The 24401-nt window shown below is 47.9% G+C and overlaps 1 protein-coding gene across 1 annotated transcript in view; it reads left to right on the forward strand.

Annotated features, from left to right (window-relative positions):
* The first annotated feature begins 1043 nt into the window (after positions 1-1043).
* The window catches only part of cfap299 (cilia and flagella associated protein 299), a 271998-nt gene continuing 248640 nt past the window's right edge, over positions 1044-24401 (forward strand). The window contains exons 1-2 of the mRNA XM_071404409.1: positions 1044-1283; positions 6085-6215. Coding sequence (XP_071260510.1) covers positions 1173-1283; positions 6085-6215 — 242 coding nt within the window. The 5' untranslated portion in view covers positions 1044-1172. The remainder of the gene's footprint in view (positions 1284-6084; positions 6216-24401) is intronic.

Raw genomic sequence — 24401 nt, forward strand, 5'->3', positions numbered from 1 at the left:
GCTAAGATTTAGAAAGTATGAAGTTGACATCAGTCCAATCAAAGCTACTGGAGATATAACGTGATTTGACATTTTATCTGTTGCCAATGACCTTGAGCCTTCTTGGATGGGTACTTCTAATGTAACTCTATGGCAGCACCCAAGGGGCTTGAATTTTTTGAGCTCTCCCCGTAGATTTGGCAGTGACATAGTGTCCCCGTGAGTAACCAAACACTGAGCCAATCACGGTGCAACTAGAAAACATTACCAACCCCTACGTTCTGTATTTTCCGCTGGCTCGCCCCAACCACCACAGAAAGCACTGAGCTAGGCTGAAACACCTGCATTTTGGAGCTGGCTTACTCAAGAAAGCTTTTGTATTCGGCTTTATTAACTTAATAATTTTTTACATTTATTGTTTGCAAACTGATATGTGACGTACCAACATAATACCAACATTTCATGAGAAAATGGCAAAATAATAATACTATATATATTTTATTTTTAGCTAAACAGGTGGGGTTCTGAATGACAGGTCGCCACTGCTGGAGATAAATGTTTTGGCTTCTATATATAGGCAACAATTGTGTAATAATTATGCAATAATTATTTTGATTTGTACATTTTGTTTGACATTTTTTGGTCAATTTCACAGGGTTGTTCCAATGCTTTATCAATTCCATGGTTTACAGGCTACATTTAGGCTCCTTTAGTCCATTTTAAAATCAATGGACAACATCAAAATGTATTGGTCAGCAATAACCCATTGCATTTGATTGGTAAAATTGTAAGTAAAATACATTTGACTGGTAGACAAAAAATACATGTGTATCTAAGCACAGCACAAGACACGTGTTGGCACACCATGTGAACCAAAACTCACTCAATATCCTCCTTTAAACTAGGGCCTAAATAATTATCATGGTCCATGTAAATAACGGTCCTCGTTTCATCTGGTTTAATTTCGTGTAAGTAAAGATACAAAGTATCTGGCAAAGACGGCTATTTCTTTAAAACGGCATTGTTGGTTAAGGGCTTGTAAGTAACCATTTCACAGTAAGGTCTTCCTACACCTGTTGTATTCGGCGCATGTGACTAATAAAGTTGGATTTGAATGAGTGAGAGCGCCATCCAGTCGTGATTCTCGAGCAGGTTGCTATGGTAATCGGTCAACGTAAGTACAACGGTAAAATATGGAGGAGGACAACGCTGCCGCGGCTCTCGACAATATTGTGACAGAATTTCAGACGTACGAAGATTTCCTCGACTCTCAAATTACGTCGTTGGACTTGTATTATCTCGAGGTAAGGCTTAAAAGTGTTTGCAAATGTGTTTTGATAAGTTGCTGGCAGCGTTTACCACCACACGACGTTGGCGAGTCAAACTTCCTTTGCTAACGTTACGTAGCTATAGCAGCTAACCTAGCGATAGATTAACATAGCTTGCCATATGCAGCTGGCATTACTTGGTTGACATTGCTATTATTGTGCCGCCTTGCGCAATGCAAAAAGTCTCGTACCAAACTATGTAGTGTACCTTGAAACTTGTTTGTTGTGGTAGTCAAAATGTTCAGGCGGTAGGTGGCAGTATAGGCCTTGACTTCAGTGAGTCAGTCATTGGTACGTTCATTGAGTAACAAAGTCAAAAGCTGTGTTCGAATACCCATACGAACATACTGTATACTACATACTTAATGAGTATATACTATTAGTTCATTTTAGTAACGTTATACTGTTGGGGAAGCAGGTAGCCTAGCTAGATTGAATCCCCGAATTGACAAGGTAAAAATCTGTCGTTCTGCCCCTGAACAAGGCAGTTAACCCACTGTTCCTAGGCCGTGATTGTAAATACGAATTTGATCTTAACTGACTTGCCTAGTTAAAAAAAAAAAAAACGAACGGTGTCCTTTCAGTTGGGCGTACTATGCTTGTCTACCGGAAGTTGATGCCATTGCAAAGCAACCTCTTGCTAGCTTGTTGGCATTAACACATTACTGGCTAGACATCTTACTACTTTAGGTGTGTTGGTAAATTCATTCTGAGTTTATAGGGCTAAATTAGTTTATAGGGTTTATAGGGCTAAATTAGTTTATAGGGTTTAGGGCTAAATTAGTTTATAAGGGTTTATAGGGCTAAATTAGTTTATAGGGTTTATAGGGCTAAATTAGTTTATAGGGCTAAATTATACTGAACAAAAATATACACGCAACATGCACCGATTTCAAAGATTTTACTGAGTTACAGTTCATATAAGGAAATCAGTCAATTTAACTTCTTATGGCTGCAGGGGCAGTATTGAGTAGCTTGGATGGAAGGTGCCCAGAGTAAACTGCCTGCTCCTCAGTCCCAGTTGCTAATATATGCATATTATTATTAGTATTGGATAGAAAACACTCTGAAGTTTCTAAAACTGTTTGAATGATGTATGTGAGTATAACAGAACTCATATGGCAGGCAAAAACCTCATGAGAGGAAGCTCTGTTCCATCGCACATCTGAAGTCAATGGAATTCTCCGGTTGGAACGTTATTGAAGATTTATGTTAAAAACATCCTAAAGATTGATTCAATACATCGTTTGACATGTTTCTACTGACTGTTACGGAACTTTTTGACATTTCGTCTGCTTTTAGTGAACGCGCTTCCTGACTTTGGATTTGTTTACCAAACACGCTAACAAAAATAGCTATTTGGACATAAATGATGGACATTACCGAACAAAACGAACATTTCTTGTGGGAGTCCTGGGAGTGCATTCCGACGAAGATCAGCAAAGGTAAGTGAAGATTTATAATGCTATTTATGAGTTTTGTTGACTGCACAATTTGGCGGGTAACTGTATGGCTTCCTTTTGTGGCTGAACGCTGTTCTCAGATTATTGAATATTGTGCTTTTGCCGTAAAGCTTTTTGAAATCTGACACAGCGGTTGCATTAAGAGCAAGTGTATCTTTAATTCTATGTAAAACATGTATCTTTCATCAAAGTTTATGATGAGTATTTATGTTATTTGACGTGGCTCTGCAATTTCTCCGGATATTTTGGAGGCATTTCTGAACATGGCGCCAATGTAAACGGAGGTTTTTGGATATAAAATATGAACTTTATCGAACAAAACATATATGTATTGTGTAACATGAAGTCCTATGCGTGTCATCTGATGAAGATCATCAAAGGTTAGTGATTCTTTTTATCTCTATTTCTGCTTTTTGTGACTCCTGTCTTTGGCTGGAAAAATGGCTGTGTTTTTCTGTGATTTTGCGGTAACCTAACAAAATCATTTGTGGTGCTTTCGCTGTAAAGCCTTTTTGAAATCGGACACTGTGGTGGGATTAACAAGAAGTGTATCTTTAAAATGGTGTGAAATACTTGTATGCTTGAGGAATTTTAATTATGAGATTTCTGTTGTTTGAATTTGTCGCCCTGCACTTTCACTGGCTGTTGTCATATCGATCCCGTTAACGGGATTGCAGCCATAAGAAGAAGAATAAATAAAGAAGAAATACATTAGGCCCTAATCTATGGATTTCACATGACTGGGAATACAGATATGCATTTGTTGGTCGCAGATACCTTTAAAAAAAGTAGGGGTGTGGATCAGAAAACCAGTCAGTATCTGGTGTCAGCAACATTTGCCTCATGCAGCGCGACACGTCTCCTTCACATAGCGTTGATCAGGCTGTTGATTATGGCCTGTGGAATGTTGTCCCACTCCTCCTTCAATGGCTGCGGAAGTTTCTGCATATTGGTGGGAACTGGAATAGGCTGTCGTACACGTCGATCCAGAGCATCCCAAACATGCTCAATGGGTAACATGTCTGGTGAGTGTGCAGGCCATGGAAGAACTGGGACATTTTCAGCGTCCAGGAATTGTGTACAGATCCTTGCAACATGGGGCGGTGCATTATCATGCTGAAACATGAGGTGATGGAGGCGGATGAATAGCACGACAACGGGCCTCAGGATCTCATCACGGTATCTCTGTGCATTCAAATTGGCATTGATTAAATGCAATTGTGTTCGTTGTCCGTAGCTTATGCATGACCATAACCCCACTGCCACCATGTTCACAACATTGACATCAGCAAACCACTCACCCACATGACGCCATACAAGTTGTTTGCTATCTGCCCGGTACATTTGAAACCAGTACTAATCCATGAATATTTTTGACTGTCCCATTTTTAAATTAATAAAAAATCTTTATTTAATTTTCATCCCTGTCAAAGGGGGTGGTATTTGTCAGTGAATATGAGAAAGGTCATAAATTCAGCCCCTAGGCCTATAAGGGCTATTTGTTTAACAGCTTCACCAGTAGATGGGACTATTGACTATTGCTGAGAAGTTACATAACGTTCAGCTGAATAGCCGTGCCGGAACACCTGTGTCCACAGAGGGTAGAACACAACATGTATCTCACCTGGTTATCAACTCTGGACAAACAAACAGTATCAAACTCTTTCACCTCCCTCACTTTCAGGTGTGGACACACTGCAGTCAGCCCAGGTCTAGGCTAAACCTGCACAGTCATGACTTATGTAGGTATTGATTAAGTGTGTTGTTGCCAATGCTTTTTCTATGGACACTTTACCAGACTTCTGATGTTTGATAGTATTTAGGCCTAGGTTAGTCAAGTGTACATTTCTGAAAATCTAACTAGGGTTTCTCCCCCAGAGTCAGGTATTTAGAGAGTTGGTATATTGAGGTTTTAGCATTATGATATTCAAAATGTAAAAAGAAATTGGCCCAACTCTCTAAATACATTGCTGTGGTTTGCCCTATAACATCTATGGCAACAGGAAATCCCGACAACCAGTCAAAAGTTTATTTAGATAAAATTTTTGGTTTGAGTCCATTCAGCAATGTAATCCCAGTTGTTTAAAACAAGCAAATCGAGTTTGAATAGCGGAACTCAGAACAGTCAAATGGACTCAGTCAATGAGCGTTGACATGACAACGGATGAAGATAGTGAACGCCACATCACTGACTGAATAAAGCTATTTTGGAAACAATATAACTAATTTGCTTGGAATGGTTTGCCACGTGAAAGGTGAAAGAAATAGAAACTTTCCCTGACTAGTCTGGATGCTGAGGCCTGAGGACTGGCTGGATGAGGACTGGCTGGATGAGGCCTGGCTGGATGAGGCCTGGCTGGATGAGGCCTGGCTGGGTGAGGCCTGGCTGGGTGAGGCCTGGCTGGGTGAGGCCTGGTTGGATGAGGACTGGCTGGATGAGGCCTGGCTGGGTGAGGACTGGCTGGATGAGGACTGGCTAGGTGAGGACTGGCTGGGTGAGGACTGGCTGGCTGGGTGAGGACTGGCTGGCTGGGTGAGGACTGGCTGGCTGGGTGAGGACTGGCTGGCTGGGTGAGGACTGGCTGGCTGGGTGAGGACTGGCTGGCTGGAGAGGACTGGCTGGGTGAGGACTGGCTGGATGAGGACTGTCTGGATGAGGACTGTCTGGATGAGGCCAGGCTGGGTGAGGCCTGGCTGGGCTTGGCTTAGCTTAGTTCGGGTAGTAGAATGACATGTGGCACTTGATCCAACCAGCCACAGGCCTGGGTTGGGTTGGACTTGAAAGGGTAGCTCTGTTTAGATGACGGGTCCTGGTGATGTGTATATATCAAGCTATGTCCTTACCACAGGTTTGACCACAAGCATGCTGCCTCCCTTAACCCCACGACCTCCGCTATGCACACACACACAGACACACACACACACACACACACACACACACACACACACACACACACACACACACACACACACACACACACACACACACACACACACACACAGTATTTTTTTTAAAATCTACAATTCATCTTTAGCAGACTGTCCATTATGTTTTGCATTGTCTGCTCCAGCCTCCAATCAAAAAGAAGCTCAACATGTGTGTGTGTCTGTTTATATGTGTGTATAGTGGTGGGGGTTATTAGTGGGTACTCCCCCCTCCCTGAGCAGATGTCCGTTCATTGCTCCTGTAGGATGAGGAATATGGATGGTTACCTGTCTGTTTATATGTGTGTGTGTGTGGTGGGGGGTTCGTCAGTGGATCCACCTTTCCCTCCCTGTCTGTTTGACCAGATCTCTTTTCATTGCTCCACCAGGATGAGGATTTGGCTCGCCAGCTGGTGGAGCTGGGCTACAGGGGCAGCGGAGAGGTCCTGAAGAGGGAGGAATTTGAGACCAGGAAAGCAGCTGCAGAGGCCTCCAGGCTCTCCAAGAGGAGCCAGCAGAAGTAAGTCAGTTAGACAGTGAAGCTATCTGTCAACAAGTGGCCACAGTGCTCTCCGAGAGGAAGGCACTGTCTGACTGTCAATTAGGGGCCACAGTACTCTCCAAGGGGAAGGCCACAGTGCTCTCCAAGGGGAAGGCAATGTCTGTCAACTAGTGGCCACAGTGCTCTCCGAGAGGAAGGTACTGTCTGACTGTCAATTAGGGGCCACAGTGCTCTCTAAGGGGAAGGCACTGTCTGTCAACTAGTGGCCACAGTGCTCCCCAAGGGGAAGACCACAGTGCTCCCCAAGGGGAAGGGCCACAGTGCTCCCCAAGGGGAAGGGCCACAGTGTTCTCCAAGGGGAAGGGCCACAGTGTTCTCCAAGGGGAAGGGCCACAGTGTTCTCCAAGGGGAAGGGCCACAGTGTTCTCCAAGGGGAAGGGCCACAGTGTTCTCCAAGGGGAAGGGCCACAGTGTTCTCCAAGGGGAAGGGCCACAGTGTTCTCCAAGGGGAAGGGCCACAGTGTTCTCCAAGGGGAAGGGCCACAGTGTTCTCCAAGGGGAAGGGCCACAGTGTTCTCCAAGGGGAAGGGCCACAGTGTTCTCCAAGGGGAAGGGCCACAGTGCTCTCCAAGGGGAAGGGCCACAGTGCTCTCCAAGGGGAAGGGCCACAGTGCTCTCCAAGGGGAAGGGCCACAGTGCTCTCCAAGGGGAAGGCCACAGTGCTCTTCAAGGGGAAGGCCACAGTGCTCTCCAAGGGGAAGGGCCACAGTGCTCTCCAAGGGGAAGGGCCACAGTGCTCTCCAAGGGAAAGGGCCACAGTGCTCTCCAAGGGGAAGGGCCACAGTGCTCTCCAAGGGGAAGGGCCACAGTGCTCTCCAAGGGGAAGGGCCACAGTGCTCTCCAAGGGGAAGGGCCACAGTGCTCTCCAAGGGGAAGGGCCACAGTGCTCTTCAAGGGGAAGGCCACAGTGCTCTTCAAGGGGAAGGGCCACAGTGCTCTCCAAGGGGAAGGGCCACAGTGCTCTCCAAGGGGAAGGGCCACAGTGCTCTCCAAGGGGAAGGGCCACAGTGCTCTCCAAGGGGAAGGGCCACAGTGCTCTCCAAGGGGAAGGGCCACAGTGCTCTCCAAGGGGAAGGGCCACAGTGTTCTCCAAGGGGAAGGGCCACAGTGTTCTCCAAGGGGAAGACCACAGTGCTCTCCAAGGGGAAGGGCCACAGTGTTCTCCAAGGGGAAGGGCCACAGTGCTCTCCAAGGGGAAGACATTGTCTGTTTGTTTTCTTTGTGTATGTTTTGTACTTACAGTGCTGGATTTTACTTCATTGTAGAAAGGAAAATGTTGTGATGATTTCAGCTTGATAGGACATCTGCAGCGATCACGATCTCGATGAATGTCGTCTGGGATATTATTCCTATACATTTTTTATAAAAACTACAGGTTACAATTTCAAAAACGAGAATTTCAACTCCACAATACGTTTGTACATTTAATCAAAACGAATGCAATTCTCATTTAACAATCTCAACATCAGACTCCTAAACTGCCCTAGCGACACCAGGGAATCAAGACGCAGGGAGTTCTAACAGGTTATTAAATTAGGATTGACCTAATTCGGTGGAGACCCGAGGAACCCCGAGTTAACCAACCCTGTGAACGCAGTAGGTATCTCATGTTTTTACACTTCAACAAAGAAGTTCAGTAAAACGGAAGCTTGTGTAGTAGAGTTTAGTAAACACAAAGGGAATAATGAAGTGATCTACGGGACTTTAATGAGGACCAGCTAACCCTTTTGATAAAGGATGCAGTGATGCCTATTAAAACTGTTACCTGTGATGAAGTGAAAGGCACTATTTTAGACGGAATCCAAAGGTTTAAGAGTGGTGAAAGGCATTCTGGTAAATGGTGTCACCATTGTCAAGAACTGGCAGGAAAGTTGACTGTACTATCTGCTTCCTGCTGTTTAGAAAGGTGCAAGATGTATCTCTGAAAAAGAAGCCCACTATAAATCTGAGCTTTTTAACTAGCTCATCACTATGTTTTTTTAAACCTTTTAATCCTTGTCAATCCAAATGCCCCGATATTTATAGGCGGGAACCCAATCGATTCGAGAACCATACAATTAATAAACATGTAATCCATCTGAAACATTCTTGTGAGAACTAGAGAACAACATGTATTTAGTTTTAAACCAACCAGGGCTTTCTGTAAGGCAACAAAATCAGATTGCAGCTCTAACAACGTCTGGTCTGGTTAAGCTCTAACAACGTCTGGTTTGAGCAATGGCATACATAACAGTATTGTCTGCATACAGATGAATATTACAAGTTTTAACAGAGAGACCAATATTATTTATATAAATATTAAAGTGAACAGGTCCCAATGCAGACCCCTGTGGTACACCTTTCGTAATATCCGGGAAACTAGACTAAACACCATCAGAAATCACACATTGTATCCTGTTAGATAATTCTCAAACCACTTACAAGAAGCCTGATCTAGGCCTATTTCAGTCAACTTATGAATTAGAACTTGATGTTCAACAGTGTCAACGGCCTTGGAAAGGTCTATAAATAAGCAGCACAATGTTTTTTATGATAACACATTTAAAAACAAGCGTAGCAGCTGAAACAGTACTATGTCCTGGTCTAAAACCAGACTGGTGCACATTAACAATAGAATGACAAGTTAAAGTTCTCTGCTGAGAGTTAGTCAGGGATTCTAAAACTTTGGAAAGGAAAGAAATATTTGGAAATGTAGACAGTAGTTATCTAAGTCAAAATTATATTTATCTTTAATGTCTATTGCAGTGTGCAGGTTGTTAATCTGGGTTGGTGATAGGAGACACAGCCTGGTCCCAGATCTGTTATTGCGGACTTCTTACAAACTCCAGATGTAGGACTAGGCTAGAGGTTATAGTTCATCTCCAGGGGAGTCTCCATCTAAAGCTCCCTGCTAGAGGAGGTGAACTATAACCATCTAAAGCTCCCTGCTAGAGGAGGTGAACTATAACCATCTAAAGCTCCCTGCTAGAGGAGGTGAACTATAACCATCTACAGCTTCCTGCTAGAGGAGGTGAACTATAACCATCTACAGCTCCCTGCTAGAGGAGGTGAACTATAACCATCTACAGCTCCCTGCTAGAGGAGGTGAACTATAACCATCTACAGCTCCCTGCTAGAGGAGGTGAACTATAACTATCTACAGCTCCCTGCTAGAGGAGGTGAACTATAACCATCTACAGCTCCCTGCTAGAGGAGGTGAACTATAACCATCTACAGCTCCCTGCTAGAGGAGGTGAACTATAACCATCTACAGCTCCCTGCTAGAGGAGGTGAACTATAACCATCTACAGCTCCCTGCTAGAGGAGGTGAACTATAACCATCTACAGCTCCCTGCTAGAGGAGGTGAACTATAACCATCTAAAGCTCCCTGCTAGAGGAGGTGAACTATAACCATGTACAGCTCCCTGCTAGAGGAGGTGAACTATAACCATCTACAGCTCCCTGCTAGAGGAGGTGAACTATAACCATCTACAGCTCCCTGCTAGAGGAGGTGAACTATAACCATCTACAGCTCCCTGCTAGAGGAGGTGAACTATAACCATCTACAGCTCCCTGCTAGAGGAGGTGAACTATAACCATCTACAGCTCCCTGCTAGAGGAGGTGAACTATAACCATCTACAGCTCCCTGCTAGAGGAGGTGAACTATAACCATCTACAGCTCCCTGCTAGAGGAGGTGAACTATAACCATCTACAGCTCCCTGCTAGAGGAGGTGAACTATAACCAGCTACAGCTCCCTGCTAGAGGAGGTGAACTATAACCATCTAAAGCTCCCTGCTAGAGGAGGTGAACTATAACCAGCTACAGCTCCCTGCTAGAGGAGGTGAACTATAACCATCTACAGCTCCCTGCTAGAGGAGGTGAACTATAACCATCTAAAGCTCCCTGCTAGAGGAGGTGAACTATAACCATCTACAGCTCCCTGCTAGAGGAGGTGAACTATAACCATCTACAGCTCCCTGCTAGAGGAGGTGAACTATAACCATCTACAGCTCCCTGCTAGAGAAGGTGAACTATAACCATCTACAGCTCCCTGCTAGAGGAGGTGAACTATAACCATCTACAGCTCCCTGCTAGAGGAGGTGAACTATAACCATCTAAAGCTCCCTGCTAGAGGAGGTGAACTATAACCATCTACAGCTCCCTGCTAGAGGAGGTGAACTATAACCATCTACAGCTCCCTGCTAGAGGAGGTGAACTATAACCATCTACAGCTCCCTGCTAGAGGAGGTGAACTATAACCATCTACAGCTCCCTGCTAGAGGAGGTGAACTATAACCATCTACAGCTCCCTGCTAGAGGAGGTGAACTATAACCATCTACAGCTCCCTGCTAGAGGAGGTGAACTATAACCATCTACAGCTCCCTGCTAGAGGAGGTGAACTATAACCATCTACAGCTCCCTGCTGGAGGAGGTGAACTATAACCATCTACAGCTCCCTGCTGGAGGAGGTGAACTATAACCATCTACAGCTCCCTGCTAGAGGAGGTGAACTATAACCATCTACAGCTCCCTGCTAGAGGAGGTGAACTATAACCATCTACAGCTCCCTGCTAGAGGAGGTGAACTATAACCATCTACAGCTCCCTGCTAGAGGAGGTGAACTATAACCATCTACAGCTCCCTGCTAGAGGAGGTGAACTATAACCATCTACAGCTCCCTGCTAGAGGAGGTGAACTATAACCATCTACAGCTCCCTGCTAGAGGAGGTGAACTATAACCATCTAAAGCTCCCTGCTAGAGGAGGTGAACTATAACCATCTACAGCTCCCTGCTAGAGGAGGTGAACTATAACCATCTACAGCTCCCTGCTAGAGGAGGTGAACTATAACCATCTAAAGCTCCCTGCTAGAGGAGGTGAACTATAACCATCTACAGCTCCCTGCTAGAGGAGGTGAACTATAACCATCTAAAGCTCCCTGCTAGAGGAGGTGAACTATAACCATCTACAGCTCCCTGCTAGAGGAGGTGAACTATAACCATCTACAGCTCCCTGCTAGAGGAGGTGAACTATAACCATCTACAGCTCCCTGCTAGAGGAGGTGAACTATAACCATCTACAGCTCCCTGCTAGAGGAGGTGAACTATAACCATCTACAGCTCCCTGCTAGAGGAGGTGAACTATAACCATCTACAGCTCCCTGCTAGAGGAGGTGAACTATAACCATCTAAAGCTCCCTGCTAGAGGAGGTGAACTATAACCATCTACAGATCCCTGCTAGAGGAGGTGAACTATAACCATCTAAAGCTCCCTGCTAGAGGAGGTGAACTATAACCATCTACAGCTCCCTGCTAGAGGAGGTGAACTATAACCATCTACAGCTCCCTGCTAGAGGAGGTGAACTATAACCATCTAAAGCTCCCTGCTAGAGGAGGTGAACCTACTGAAACATGTTCATACTTGATTTAGACGTTTGATGATGTAGCTTTAATGTAGCCTATTCCTTCTGTGCCCTGGTGTGACCTGGCTTTGCCCCTCTATCTAGGCTTAAATTTCAGCATTAATGACGTTCGTCACCAAGGAAAATATTGTGCTGTAATTCCTAGGCTACCCCTGATTACATTCTCACTAATCCTAGATCAGGGGTCTCCAACCTTTTTTAGCATGAGAGCTACTTGTAAAAAATGTACGTGTTGTGAGCTACTCATTTTTTTCTAGCTTTTCAAGTGGGCACATTCTTCTTTTCTCCCCTGCAACTCTTCCCTGGTCCTTAGTGTACTAGAGGAAGTAGGGCACTATGTTGTCAACTCTTCCCTGGTCCTTAGTGTACTAGAGGAAGTAGTGTACTATGTTGTCAACTCTTCCCTGGTCCTTAGTGTACTAGAGGAAGTAGTGTACTATGTTGTCAACTCTTCCCTGGTCCTTAGTGTACTAGAGGAAGTAGTGTACTATGTTGTCAACTCTTCCCTGGTCCTTAATGTACTAGAGAAAGTAGTGTACTATGTTTTCTGTCAATATACCTGGTAAAATAATAGGTCATAAACAACTGTAAGGGGCTCTATAAAATCCGTGATTCCCCCCAAAATGATGTTTGATATTTTCCCAAATAATGTTTTATTTTTCCCGGTTTTAGTTTTTCACTCGCAAAATTACAATTGTTCATAGGGATATAACAAAGTTGGGATGTTGACAAACGTTGATCCACAGCATCCCACACATGCTCAATGGGTGACATGTCAAATAAAATAAATGTTATTGGTCACATATTTAGCACCGTGGTGAGCATATGCCCACTGAAGTCGGTTACGACGTCAAACTGCAGTCAGGTCAAGACCCTGATTTAAGATGACGTCAAACTGCAGTCAGGTCAAGACCCTGATTTAAGATGACGTCAAACTGCAGTCAGGTCAAGACCCTGATTTAAGATGACGTCAAACTGCAGTCAGGTCAAGACCCTGATTTAAGATGACGTCAAACTGCAGTCAGGTCAAGACCCTGATTTAAGATGACGTCAAACTGCAGTCAGGTCAAGACCCTGATTTAAGATGACGTCAAACTGCAGTCAGGTCAAGACCCTGATTTAAGATGACAAGCACACAGATGAGGTTCCCTGAGACAGTTTGTGCAGATATTCTTTGGTTGTGCAAACTCACAGTTTCATCAGCTGTCCGGGTGGCTGGTCTCAGAAGATCCCGCAGGTTCAATTCCCTGACAATAGTTCTGGTGGACATTCCTGCAGTCAGCATGCCAGTTGCACACTCCCTCAAAACTTGATACGTATTGTGTTGTGTGACAATACTGCACATTTTAGAGTGTCCTTTTATTGTCCCAAGCACAAGGTGCACCTGTGTAATGATTATGCTGTTTACTCAGCTTATTGATATGCCAACCCTGTCAGGTGGATAGATTATCTTTGGAAAGGATAAATGCTCACTAGCAGGGATGTAAACACATTTGTGCACAACATTTGAAAGACATACGCTTTTTGTGCGTCTGGAACATTGGACCAACACTTCACATGTTGCGTTTTATATTTTTGTTATGTGTACTTTTGGAATTGTTTGGCGAGCTACTCGTAGGTGGGCTGCGAGCCACTGGTAGTAGGACCCCCGGCCTAGATAAACTTTAAACCCAGGCTACTGGTAGTAGGACCCCCGGCCTAGATAAACTCTAAACCCAGGCTACTGGTAGTAGGACCCCTGGCCTAGATAAACTCTAAACCCAGGCTACTGGTAGTAGGACCCCCGGCCTAGATAAACTCTAAACCCAGGCTACTGGTAGTAGGACCCCCGGCCTAGATAAACTCTAAACCCAGGCTACTGGTAGTAGGACCCCCGGCCTAGATAAACTCTAAACCCAGGCTACTGGTAGTAGGACCCCCGGCCTAGATAAACTCTAAACCCAGGCTACTGGTAGTAGGACCCCTGGCCTAGATAAACTCTAAACCCAGGCTACTGGTAGTAGGACCCCCGGCCTAGATAAACTCTAAACCCAGGCTACTGGTAGTAGGACCCCCGGCCTAGATAAACTCTAAACCCAGGCTACTGGTAGTAGGACCCCCGGCCTAGATAAACTCTAAACCCAGGCTACTGGTAGTAGGACCCCCGGCCTAGATAAACTCTAAACCCAGGCTACTGGTAGTAGGACCCCCGGCCTAGATAAACTCTAAACCCAGGCTACTGGTAGTAGGACCCCCGGCCTAGATAAACTCTAAACCCAGGCTACTGGTAGTAGGACCCCTGGCCTAGATAAACTCTAAACCCAGGCTACTGGTAGTAGGACCCCCGGCCTAGATAAATTCTAAACCCAGGCTACTGGTAGTAGGACCCCCGGCCTAGATAAACTCTAAACCCAGGCTACTGGTAGTAGGACCCCCGGCCTAGATAAACTCTAAACCCAGGCTACTGGTAGTAGGACCCCTGGCCTAGATAAACTCTAAACCCAGGCTACTGGTAGTAGGACCCCCGGCCTAGATAAACTCTAAACCCAGGCTACTGGTAGTAGGACCCCCGGCCTAGATAAACTCTAAACCCAGGCTACTGGTAGTAGGACCCCCGGCCTAGATAAACTCTAAACCCAGGCTACTGGTAGTAGGACCCCCGGCCTAGATAAACTCTAAACCCAGGCTACTGGTAGTAGGACCCCCGGCCTAGATAAACTCTAAACCCAGGCTACTGGTAGTAGGACCCCCGGCCTAGATAAACTCTAAACCCAGGCTACTGGTAGTAGGACCCCTGGCCTAGATAAACTCTAAACCCAGGCTACTGGTAGTAGGACCCCCGGTCTAGATAAACTCTAAACCCAGGCTACTGGTAGTAGGACCCCCGGCCTAGATAAACTCTAAACCCAGGCTACTGGTAGTATATAAATACATTTCGCATTATGTCTTCAGGTCTTGGTTGGTTCCTTAAACCACTGTCAGTCTTCCTGTCCAAGCTTATCAACATGGTGAGTGGAACAGACTAAAATGACATTTTCTTTAACTGCAAATCAGTTCAGTATATGCATTACCTGCCTTGTTGCTCTTGTTTTGATTTATTTTTTTGTGTTATATTGTTTCCAGTGGGGTGACAACAGGGAATGTGTCTCTGTGGGTTCATATCAAAATATTTTATCAAAACATATCAAAACTCTAAACCCAGGCTACTGGTAGTAGGAACCCCGGCCTAGATAAACTCTAAACCCAGACTACTGGTAGTAGGACCCCCGGCCTAGATAAACTCTAAACCCAGGCTACTGGTAGTAGGACCCCCGGCCTAGATAAAACTCTAAACCCAGGCTACTGGTAGTAGGACCCCCGGCCTAGATAAACTCTAAACCCAGGCTACTGGTAGTAGGACCCCCGGCCTAGATAAACTCTAAACCCAGGCTACTGGTAGTAGGACCCCCGGCCTAGATAAACTCTAAACCCAGGCTACTGGTAGTAGGACCCCCGGCCTAGATAAACTCTAAACCCAGGCTACTGGTAGTAGGACCCCCGGCCTAGATAAACTCTAAACCCAGGCCACTGGTAGTAGGACCCCTGGCCTAGATAAACTCTAAACCCAGGCTACTGGTAGTAGGACCCCTGGCCTAGATAAACTCTAAACCCAGGCTACTGGTAGTAGGAACCCCGGCCTAGATAAACTCTAAACCCAGGCTACTGGTAGTAGGACCCCCGGTCTAGATAAACTCTAAACCCAGGCTACTGGTAGTAGGACCCCTGTCCTAGATAAACTCTAAACCCAGGCTACTGGTAGTAGGACCCCCGGCCTAGATAAATTCTAAACCCAGGCTACTGGTAGTAGGACCCCTGTCCTAGATAAACTCTAAACCCAGGCTACTGGTAGTAGGACCCCCGGCCTAGATAAATTCTAAACCTAGGCTACTCCTGAGAACATTTTCACTGGGCTACTGAGGTAATCCTAGATAAAGCGTTGTGGTTATGGCTTGTTTGATGACAAGCTGATACAGACTTGCGATAAGAATCCTCTTTTCCACACACACACACACACACACACACACACACACGTTTTTTTTGAGGTATCCAAACATTTACTTGCTGGGTGTTGAATTTGATTGAAGTCTTAGATGCTTATCCAACAGGCTATGTCTAGGTATAGGGTGTGTTTTCATGCAGGTGTGTGTGACCATCAGACAGTGACACCAGGGAAATTGGAGCTCCCCCCCTCACACCTGCAGACAGGAGAGCCACTGTCTGAGATATCAGTCCCCCTCTCTTTCATCTTTCCCCAACAGGACCACATACATGACATAAATCTGGAGAACTGTTGGAGAAGGATTTAATATCAGGCTATTGTACCACATTCGCTTCTTATCGGCGTCAGATCACACAGTAGCCTCTAGCTTTATCTCAGGGCTCTTTGGAGAGTGTTGAAGAGCTGTAGGAAGGTGTTTGTGTCTCTGTGTCTCTGTGTGTCTGTGTGTCTGTGTCTCCACGTCGCCGTGTCTCTGTGTCTCTGTGTCTCTGTGTCTCTGTGTCTCTGTGTCTCTGTGTGTCTGTGTCTCTGTGTCTCTGTGTGTCTGTGTGTCTGTGTCTCCACGTCGCCGTGTCTCTGTGTCTCTGTGTCGCCGTGTCTCTGTGTCTCTGTGTCTCTGTGTCTCTGTGTCTCTGTGTCTCTGTGTCTCTGTGTGTCTGTGTGTCTGTGTCTCCACGTCGCCGTGTCTCTGTGTCTCTGTGTCTCTGTGTGTCTGTGTCTCCACGTCTCTGTGTGTCTGTGTGTCTGTGTCTCCACGTCGCCGTGTCTCTGTGTCTCTGTGTCTCTGTGTCTCTGTGTCTCTGTGTCTCTGTGTGTCTGTGTGTCTGTGTCTCCACGTCGCCGTGTCTCTGTGTCTCTGTGTGTCTGTGTCTCCACGTCTCTGTGTGTCTGTGTGTCTGTGTCTCCACGTCGCCGTGTCTCTGTGTCTCTGTGTCGCCGTGTCTCTGTGTCTCTGTGTCTCTGTGTCTCTGTGTCTCTGTGTCTCTGTGTCTCTGTGTGTCTGTGTGTCTGTGTCTCCACGTCGCCGTGTCTCTGTGTCTCTGTGTCTCTGTGTCTCTGTGTCTCTGTGTCTCTGTGTGTCTGTGTGTCTGTGTCTCCACGTCGCCGTGTCTCTGTGTCTCTGTGTCTCTGTGTCTCTGTGTCTCTGTGTCTCTGTGTCTCTGTGTGTCTGTGTCTCCACGTCTCCGTGTGTCCGTGTCTCCGTGTGTTTGTGTCTCTGTGTCTCTGTGTGTCTGTGTGTCTGTGTGTCTGTGTGTCTGTGTCTCTGTATGTCTGTGTCTCGGTGTCTCCGTGTCTCCGTGTCTCCGTGTGTGTATGTAGGAACTAAGAAGATTTAAGAAGTTTTCCAGGGACATCTGACAGGTGCTGTTTAAGCGTTTGAAGTTGGCCACCCATGGCCATGAATGAAGTCATTCCTCATGGGATCTTGGTTTATTTACCAAAACACTGTTTCCCAAACGGTAGTAAAGGAAAAGGCACAGTATGCTTGAAGGGACTTTTTATTGGCCACTTGCAGTCAACAGAACACGTGTTATTTTAAGCCTCACTGCGTCCCAAATGGCACCCTATTCTCTATATAGAGCACTACTATAGACCAGAGCCCTATTCCCTATATAGTGCACTACTTTAGACCAGAGCCCTATTCTCTATATAGTGCACTACTTTAGACCAGAGCCCTATTCCCTATATAGTGTACTGCTTTAGACCAGATCCCTGTTCCCTATATAGTGCACTACTATAGACCAGAGCCCTATTCCATATATAGTGCACTACTTTAGACCAGAGCCCTATTCCCTATATAGTGCATCTCTTTAGACCAGAGCCCTATTCCCTATATGAACTCTGGCCAGAAGTAGTGTACTAGGCAGGGGTCGCGTTAGCTTTCAGAAATCAGCTTTTTCAAAACGCAGACCATCAGAAACCTCTGTGTTTTAAACCATTTCATTTTCTGTGTTTTATATTGACAGTCAAGTGTTTTGTTGTTGTTGCTTCGATAGAGATCAGGTGCAACTATAGTTTTTATTTCACACAAAATACATTAGTCCAACACATTCGGCAGAAAATATTTTTCATCAGACGTTAACAGACAGAATTCTAATGCTATTTGGCTAGCAGCCACACTGAAGGAAATGAGCTGAAGTTGCTTGAAGTTAACTGAAGGAAGTGTCCAGAGAAAAGTATCCTCCACATCCATCAGAGAGCTGTCTGGTGATCCAATGAGGAGAACAGTAGCTCCACATCCGTCAGAGAGCTGTCTGGTGATCCAATGAGGAGAACAGTAGCTCCACATCCGTCAGAGAGCTGTCTGGTGATCCAATGAGGAGAACAGTAGCTCCACATCCGTCAGAGAGCTGTCTGGTTATCCAATGAGGAGAACAGTAGCTCCACATCCGTCAGAGAGCTGTCTGGTGATCCAATGAGGAGAACAGTAGCTCCACATCCGTCAGAGAGCTGTCTGCTGATCCAATGAGGAGAATAGTAGCTCCACATCCATCAGAGAGCTGTCTGGTGATCCAATGAGGAGAACAGTAGCTCCACATCCGTCAGAGAGCTGTCTGCTGATCCAATGAGGAGAATAGTAGCTCCACATCCATCAGAGAGCTGTCTGGTGATCCAATGAGGAGAACAGTAGCTCCACATCCATCAGAGAGCTGTCTGGTGATCCAATGAGGAGAACAGTAGCTCCACATCCGTCAGAGAGCTGTCTGGTGATCCAAATGAGGAGAACAAATCTATTTCATCCAAGTGGAGTTGCAACTGTTACTACTACTGTTACTACTACACTCGCAGGTTGATAGGAGTAGTATTGTGAGTGACCATCCAGCGCTCTAACGTCCATGGGGATGGAATGGAGAGGGGCTGAGTGGGGATGCCCAGCTCTGACACCAGGGTAGTGTCCGTGAAATCTCATCGGCCCCAGATTCAATGAGTCAATGTGGGGGTGACCCGACTGGATGACATGGAGAGGACTACGAGTAAGGGGAGAAGGAAACTGATGAGTCTGGTCTTTTAATGGACAGGTAGACACCTAATGACCGGTAAGTCCCGCAATACAGACAACTCTTGGTGTTAAGTCTGCATAAACGTTCGTGTGGAGCCAACTTAGCTCTGCCGAGTTGATCCGGATGGTCGAGGCGATGAGCGAGTCGAGATCCGTAGGCAGCTCCCGGGCTGCGAGCTCGTCTTTAATTTCCTCCGATAATCCGTGAAGGAATGTGTCGAACAGGGATTTCGGGTTCCAGGCGCAACCAAGGTGCGGAAATCAACTGCATAGTCTGCCACACTGCGGGAGTCTTGACGAAGCTGGAGTAACTTCCGGGTAGCCTCTCTCCCAGACAACGGAGAATCGAAAACCTTTTTCACCTTGGCCACAAACTCCTCCAGACTGAAGCACATGGCAGATTGTTGTCCCCACACTGCAGTAGCCCAGGCGAGAGCCCTCCCGGACATCAGCGTTATGAGGTAAGCTATCTTCGAGTGGTCCAAGGGAAAGGATGAGGGCTGCAGCTCGAAGGTGAGGGAACACTGGGAGAGAAACGCCCGACAGGTTCCTGACTCTCCAGCGAAGCGTTCCCGGATGAGGTAAGCAAGGTTCTCGAGAAGCCGGTGTGGCCTGGATAGAAACACTGCTGACATCGGGGTTACTGAGGGGCTGGGAGGTTACTGAGGGGCTGGGAGGTTACTGAGGGGCTGGGAGGTTACTGAGGGGCTGGGAGGTTACTGTCGTGGCTGGGAGGTTACTGTCGTGGCTGGGAGGTTACTGAGGGGCTGGGAGGTTACTGTGGGGCTGGGAGGTTACTGTCGTGGCTGGGAGGTTACTGTCGTGGCTGGGAGGTTACTGTCGTGGCTGGGAGGTTACTGAGGGGCTGGGAGGTTACTGAGGGGCTGGGAGGTTACTGAGGGGCTGGGAGGTTACTGTCGTGGCTGGGAGGTTACTGTCGTGGCTGGGAGGTTACTGTCGTGGCTGGGAGGTTACTGAGGGGCTGGGAGGTTACTGAGGGGCTGGGAGGTTACTGTCGTGGCTGGGAGGTTACTGTCGTGGCTGGGAGGTTACTGTCGTGGCTGGGAGGTTACTGAGGGGCTGGGAGGTTACTGAGGGGCTGGGAGGTTACTGTCGGGGCTGGGAGGTTACTGTCGTGGCTGGGAGGTTACTGAGGGGCTGGGAGGTTACTGAGGGGCTGGGAGGTTACTGAGGGGCTGGGAGGTTACTGAGGGGCTGGGAGGTTACTGAGGGGCTGGGAGGTTACTGTCGTGGCTGGGAGGTTACTGTCGTGGCTGGGAGGTTACTGTGGGGCTGGGAGGTTACTGAGGGGCTGGGAGGTTACTGAGGGGCTGGGAGGTTACTGAGGGGCTGGGAGGTTATTGAGGGGCTGGGAGGTTACTGAGGGGCTGGGAGGTTACTGAGGGGCTGGGAGGTTACTGTCGTGGCTGGGAGGTTACTGTCGTGGCTGGGAGGTTACTGTCGTGGCTGGGAGGTTACTGAGGGGCTGGGAGGTTACTGAGGGGCTGGGAGGTTACTGAGGGGCTGGGAGGTTACTGAGGGGCTGGGAGGTTACTGAGGGGCTGGGAGGTTACTGTCGTGGCTGGGAGGTTACTGTCGTGGCTGGGAGGTTACTGTGGGGCTGGGAGGTTACTGTCGTGGCTGGGAGGTTACTGTCGTGGCTGGGAGGTTACTGTCGTGGCTGGGAGGTTACTGTCGTGGCTGGGAGGTTACTGTCGTGGCTGGGAGGTTACTGAGGGGCTGGGAGGTTACTGTGGGGCTGGGAGGTTACTGTGGGGCTGGGAGGTTACTGAGGGGCTGGGAGGTTACTGTCGTGGCTGGGAGGTTACTGTCGTGGCTGGGAGGTTACTGTGGGGCTGGGAGGTTACTGAGGGGCTGGGAGGTTACTGTCGTGGCTGGGAGGTTACTGTCGTGGCTGGGAGATTACTGTCGTGGCTGGGAGGTTACTGTCGTGGCTGGGCGGTTACTGTCGTGGCTGGGAGGTTACTGAGGGGCTGGGAGGTTACTGTCGTGGCTGGGAGGTTACTGTCGTGGCTGGGAGGTTACTGTCGTGGCTGGGAGGTTACTGTCGTGGCTGGGAGGTTACTGTCGTGGCTGGGAGGTTACTGTCGTGGCTGGGAGGTTACTGTCGTGGCTGGGAGGTTACTGTCGTGGCTGGGAGGTTACTGTCGTGGCTGGGAGGTTACTGAGGGGCTGGGAGGTTACTGAGGGGCTGGGAGGTTACTGAGGGGCTGGGAGGTTACTGAGGGGCTGGGAGGTTACTGAGGGGCTGGGAGGTTACTGAGGGGCTGGGAGGTTACTGAGGGGCTGGGAGGTTACTGAGGGGCTGGGAGGTTATTGAGGGGCTGGGAGGTTACTGAGGGGCTGGGAGGTTACTGAGGGGCTGGGAGGTTACTGAGGGGCTGGGAGGTTACTGAGGGGCTGGGAGGTTACTGTCGTGGCTGGGAGGTTACTGTCGTGGCTGGGAGGTTACTGTCGTGGCTGGGAGGTTACTGTCGTGGCTGGGAGGTTACTGAGGGGCTGGGAGGTTACTGAGGGGCTGGGAGGTTACTGAGGGGCTGGGAGGTTACTGAGGGGCTGGGAGGTTACTGAGGGGCTGGGAGGTTACTGTCGTGGCTGGGAGGTTACTGTCGTGGCTGGGAGGTTACTGAGGGGCTGGGAGGTTACTGAGGGGCTGGGAGGTTACTGAGGGGCTGGGGAGGTTACTGAGGGGCTGGGAGGTTACTGAGGGGCTGGGAGGTTACTGTCGTGGCTGGGAGGTTACTGAGGGGCTGGGAGGTTACTGAGGGGCTGGGAGGTTACTGAGGGGCTGGGAGGTTACTGAGGGACTGGGAGGTTACTGTCGTGGCTGGGAGGTTACTGAGGGGCTGGGAGGTTACTGAGGGGCTGGGAGGTTACTGATGGGCTGGGAGGTTACTGTCGTGGCTGGGAGGTTACTGAGGGGCTGGGAGGTTACTGAGGGGCTGGGAGGTTACTGAGGGGCTGGGAGGTTACTGTCGCCGCTGGCTGCCTAACAGACAATCCAGTAATGTATTCAAGACACATTAATGGCGTTCCGCCAATGTCTGGAATCCTTCCATAAGACCTCAAAGTAACTCCTCGTGTCTCCCAATAGTGGCTCCTTGGGAGGAGACGGCGTTGCAGAGGTGGTCCGAGTCTGCTGGGTCAGTCATGGCCAGTTCGTACTATCAGGACTCAGGATAAGACCCAGATGCAGCCAGTTCGAATCACAGATCTGTATTTCCAAAACAGGGGGCAGGCAAACGACAGGGCAGGCAGAGGTCAGTAATCCAAGGCAGTGCCAGGGTGTGACACTCAACATCAACTGTTTAGAGGAGACTGCGTGAATCAGGCCTTCATGGTCGGATTGCTGCAAAGAAACCACTACTAAAGTACCCCAATAAGAAGAAGAGACTTGCTTGGGCCAAGAAACACGAGCAATGGACATTAGACCGTCCATTGGTCCATTGGTCTGATGAGTCCAAATTTGAGATTTTTGGATCCAACCGCCGTGTCTTTGTGAGACGCAGAGTTGGTTTTGCATGTGTGGTTCCCACCGTGAATCATGGAGGAGGTGTGATGGTGTGGGGGGAATTTGCTGGTGACACAGTCAGTGATTTATTTAGAGTTCAAGGCACACTTAACCAGCATGGCTACAGCATTCTGCAGCGATACTCCATCCCATCTGGTTTGCGCTTAGTGGGACTATCATTTGTCCTTCAAGACTGTTGGAATAGCATTCCAAGTGAAGCTGGTTGAGAGAATGCCAGGAGTGTGCAAAGCTGTCATCAAGACAAAGGGTGGCTACTTTGAAGAATCTCAAATGTAAAATATATTTGGATTTGTTCAACACTTTTATTTTGGTTAGTACATGATTCCTTCCGTTTGTTTTATTTAATAGTTTATGATGTCTTCACTATTTTTCTACAATGTAGAAAATAATAAAAATAAAGAAAAAAATATAATATAATATATATAATAATCTGTATTTTGGAAATTGTCGCGCGACCCCATTTTTTTCAACCTCCCTGTGCTCTGCTGTCATAGATACCTCAAACCCTGCCATTACCTTGCAGCCTAGCGGTCATCTGATCAATGCCTGCCCCTGCACCTGTGGTAATACAATAACAAGGGAGTGGAGATAGCACCGCCAATGTTAATCAGATGGTGCTCTGTTTGTTGCCTTGCCCCAGCTGGTTCATTCTCTGACTGGGGGAGTTCTGACAGTTTTGAATGAGGCTGGTGAGAAGAGGGGAGGGGAGAGAGAAGAGGAGTAGAGAGGAGAAGGGAAAGGGTAGGAGAGAGGTGAGGTTAGGGGAGAGGAGAGGAGAGGCGGAGAAGGGAGGAGAGAGGACAGGACAGGAAAGGAGGGAGTCTCCTAGCCCATTCACACATCACAAAGAGAACAAACAAGGAGTTGTTCCCTCCCCTCACAAGGAGCTGTCCTTTCCCCTCCTCTCCTCTCAAAATGAGCTCTCCTCTCCTCTGCGCTCCTCTCCTCAGGAGCTGTACTCTCCTCTGTTCTCAAAAGAGGCTGTCCTCTCCTCTTCTGTCCTCTCTAAAGGAGCTGTCCTCTCCTCTGCGCTCCTCTCTAAAGGAGCTGTCCTTTCCTCTCCTCTTTTCTCTAAAGGAGCTGTCCTCTGCGCTCTTCTCTAAAGGAGCTGTCCTCTCCTCTCTAAAGGAGCTGTCCTCTCCTCTTCTGTCCTCTCTAAAGGAGCTGTCCTCTCCTCTCTAAAGGAGCTGTCCTCTCCTCTTCTGTCCTCTCTAAAGGAGCTGTCCTCTCCGCTCCTCTCTAAAGGAGCTGTCCTCTTCTGTCCTCTCTAAAGGAGCTGTCCTCTGCGCTCCTCTCTAAAGGAGCTGTCCTCGCCTCTCCGCTCTTCTCTAAAGGAGCTGTCCTCTCTAAACTAGCTGTCCTCTCCTCTCTGAAGGAGCTGTCCTTTCCGCTCTTCTCTGAAGGAGCTGTCCTCTCTTCTCTGAAGGAGCTGTCCTCTCTGCTCCTCTCTAAAGGAGCTGTCCTCTCCTCTCCGCTCTTCTCTATAGGAGCTGTCCTCTCCTCTCCGCTCTTCTCTGAAGGAGCTGTCCTCTGCGCTCCTCTCTAAAGGAGCTGTCCTCTCCTCTCCGCTCTTCTCTGAAGGAGCTCTCCTCTGCGCTCCTCTCTAAAGAAGCTGTCCTCTCCTCTCCGCTCCTCTCTAAAGGAGCTGTCCTCTCCGCTCCTCTCTAAAGGAGCTGTCCGCTCCTCTCTTCTCTAAAGGAGCTGTCCTCTCCTCTGCGCTCCTCTCTAAAGAAGCTGTCCTCTCCGCTCCTCTCTGAAGGAGCTGTCCTCTCCGCTCCTCTCTAAAGAAGCTGTCCTCTCCTCTCCGCTCCTCTCTAAAGGAGCTGTACGCTCCGCTCCTCTCTAAATTAGCTGTCCTCTCCTCTGCGCTCCTCTCTAAAGGAGCTGTCCTCTCCGCTCTTCTCTAAAGGAGCTGTCCTGTCCTCTCCGCTCTTCTCTAAAGGAGCTGTCCTCTGCGCTCCTCTCTAAAGGAGCTGTCCTCTCCTCTCCGCTCCTCTCTAAAGGTTCTCTCCTCTCCTCTCTAAAGAAGCTGTTCTCTTGTTAGACGACGGTGGTGAAATGCAATATATGATTGCAAATGAAAACGTTGAAGGAAAGAGATGCTTAGTCAGATGTGTGGTTGTTAGTTTGTGGGATCTGGCTGTGAAAAAAATCAAGTCAAAATAGA

This window comes from Salvelinus alpinus, chromosome 5, assembly GCF_045679555.1.
Source record: "Salvelinus alpinus chromosome 5, SLU_Salpinus.1, whole genome shotgun sequence".
Classification (NCBI taxonomy): domain Eukaryota; kingdom Metazoa; phylum Chordata; class Actinopteri; order Salmoniformes; family Salmonidae; genus Salvelinus; species Salvelinus alpinus.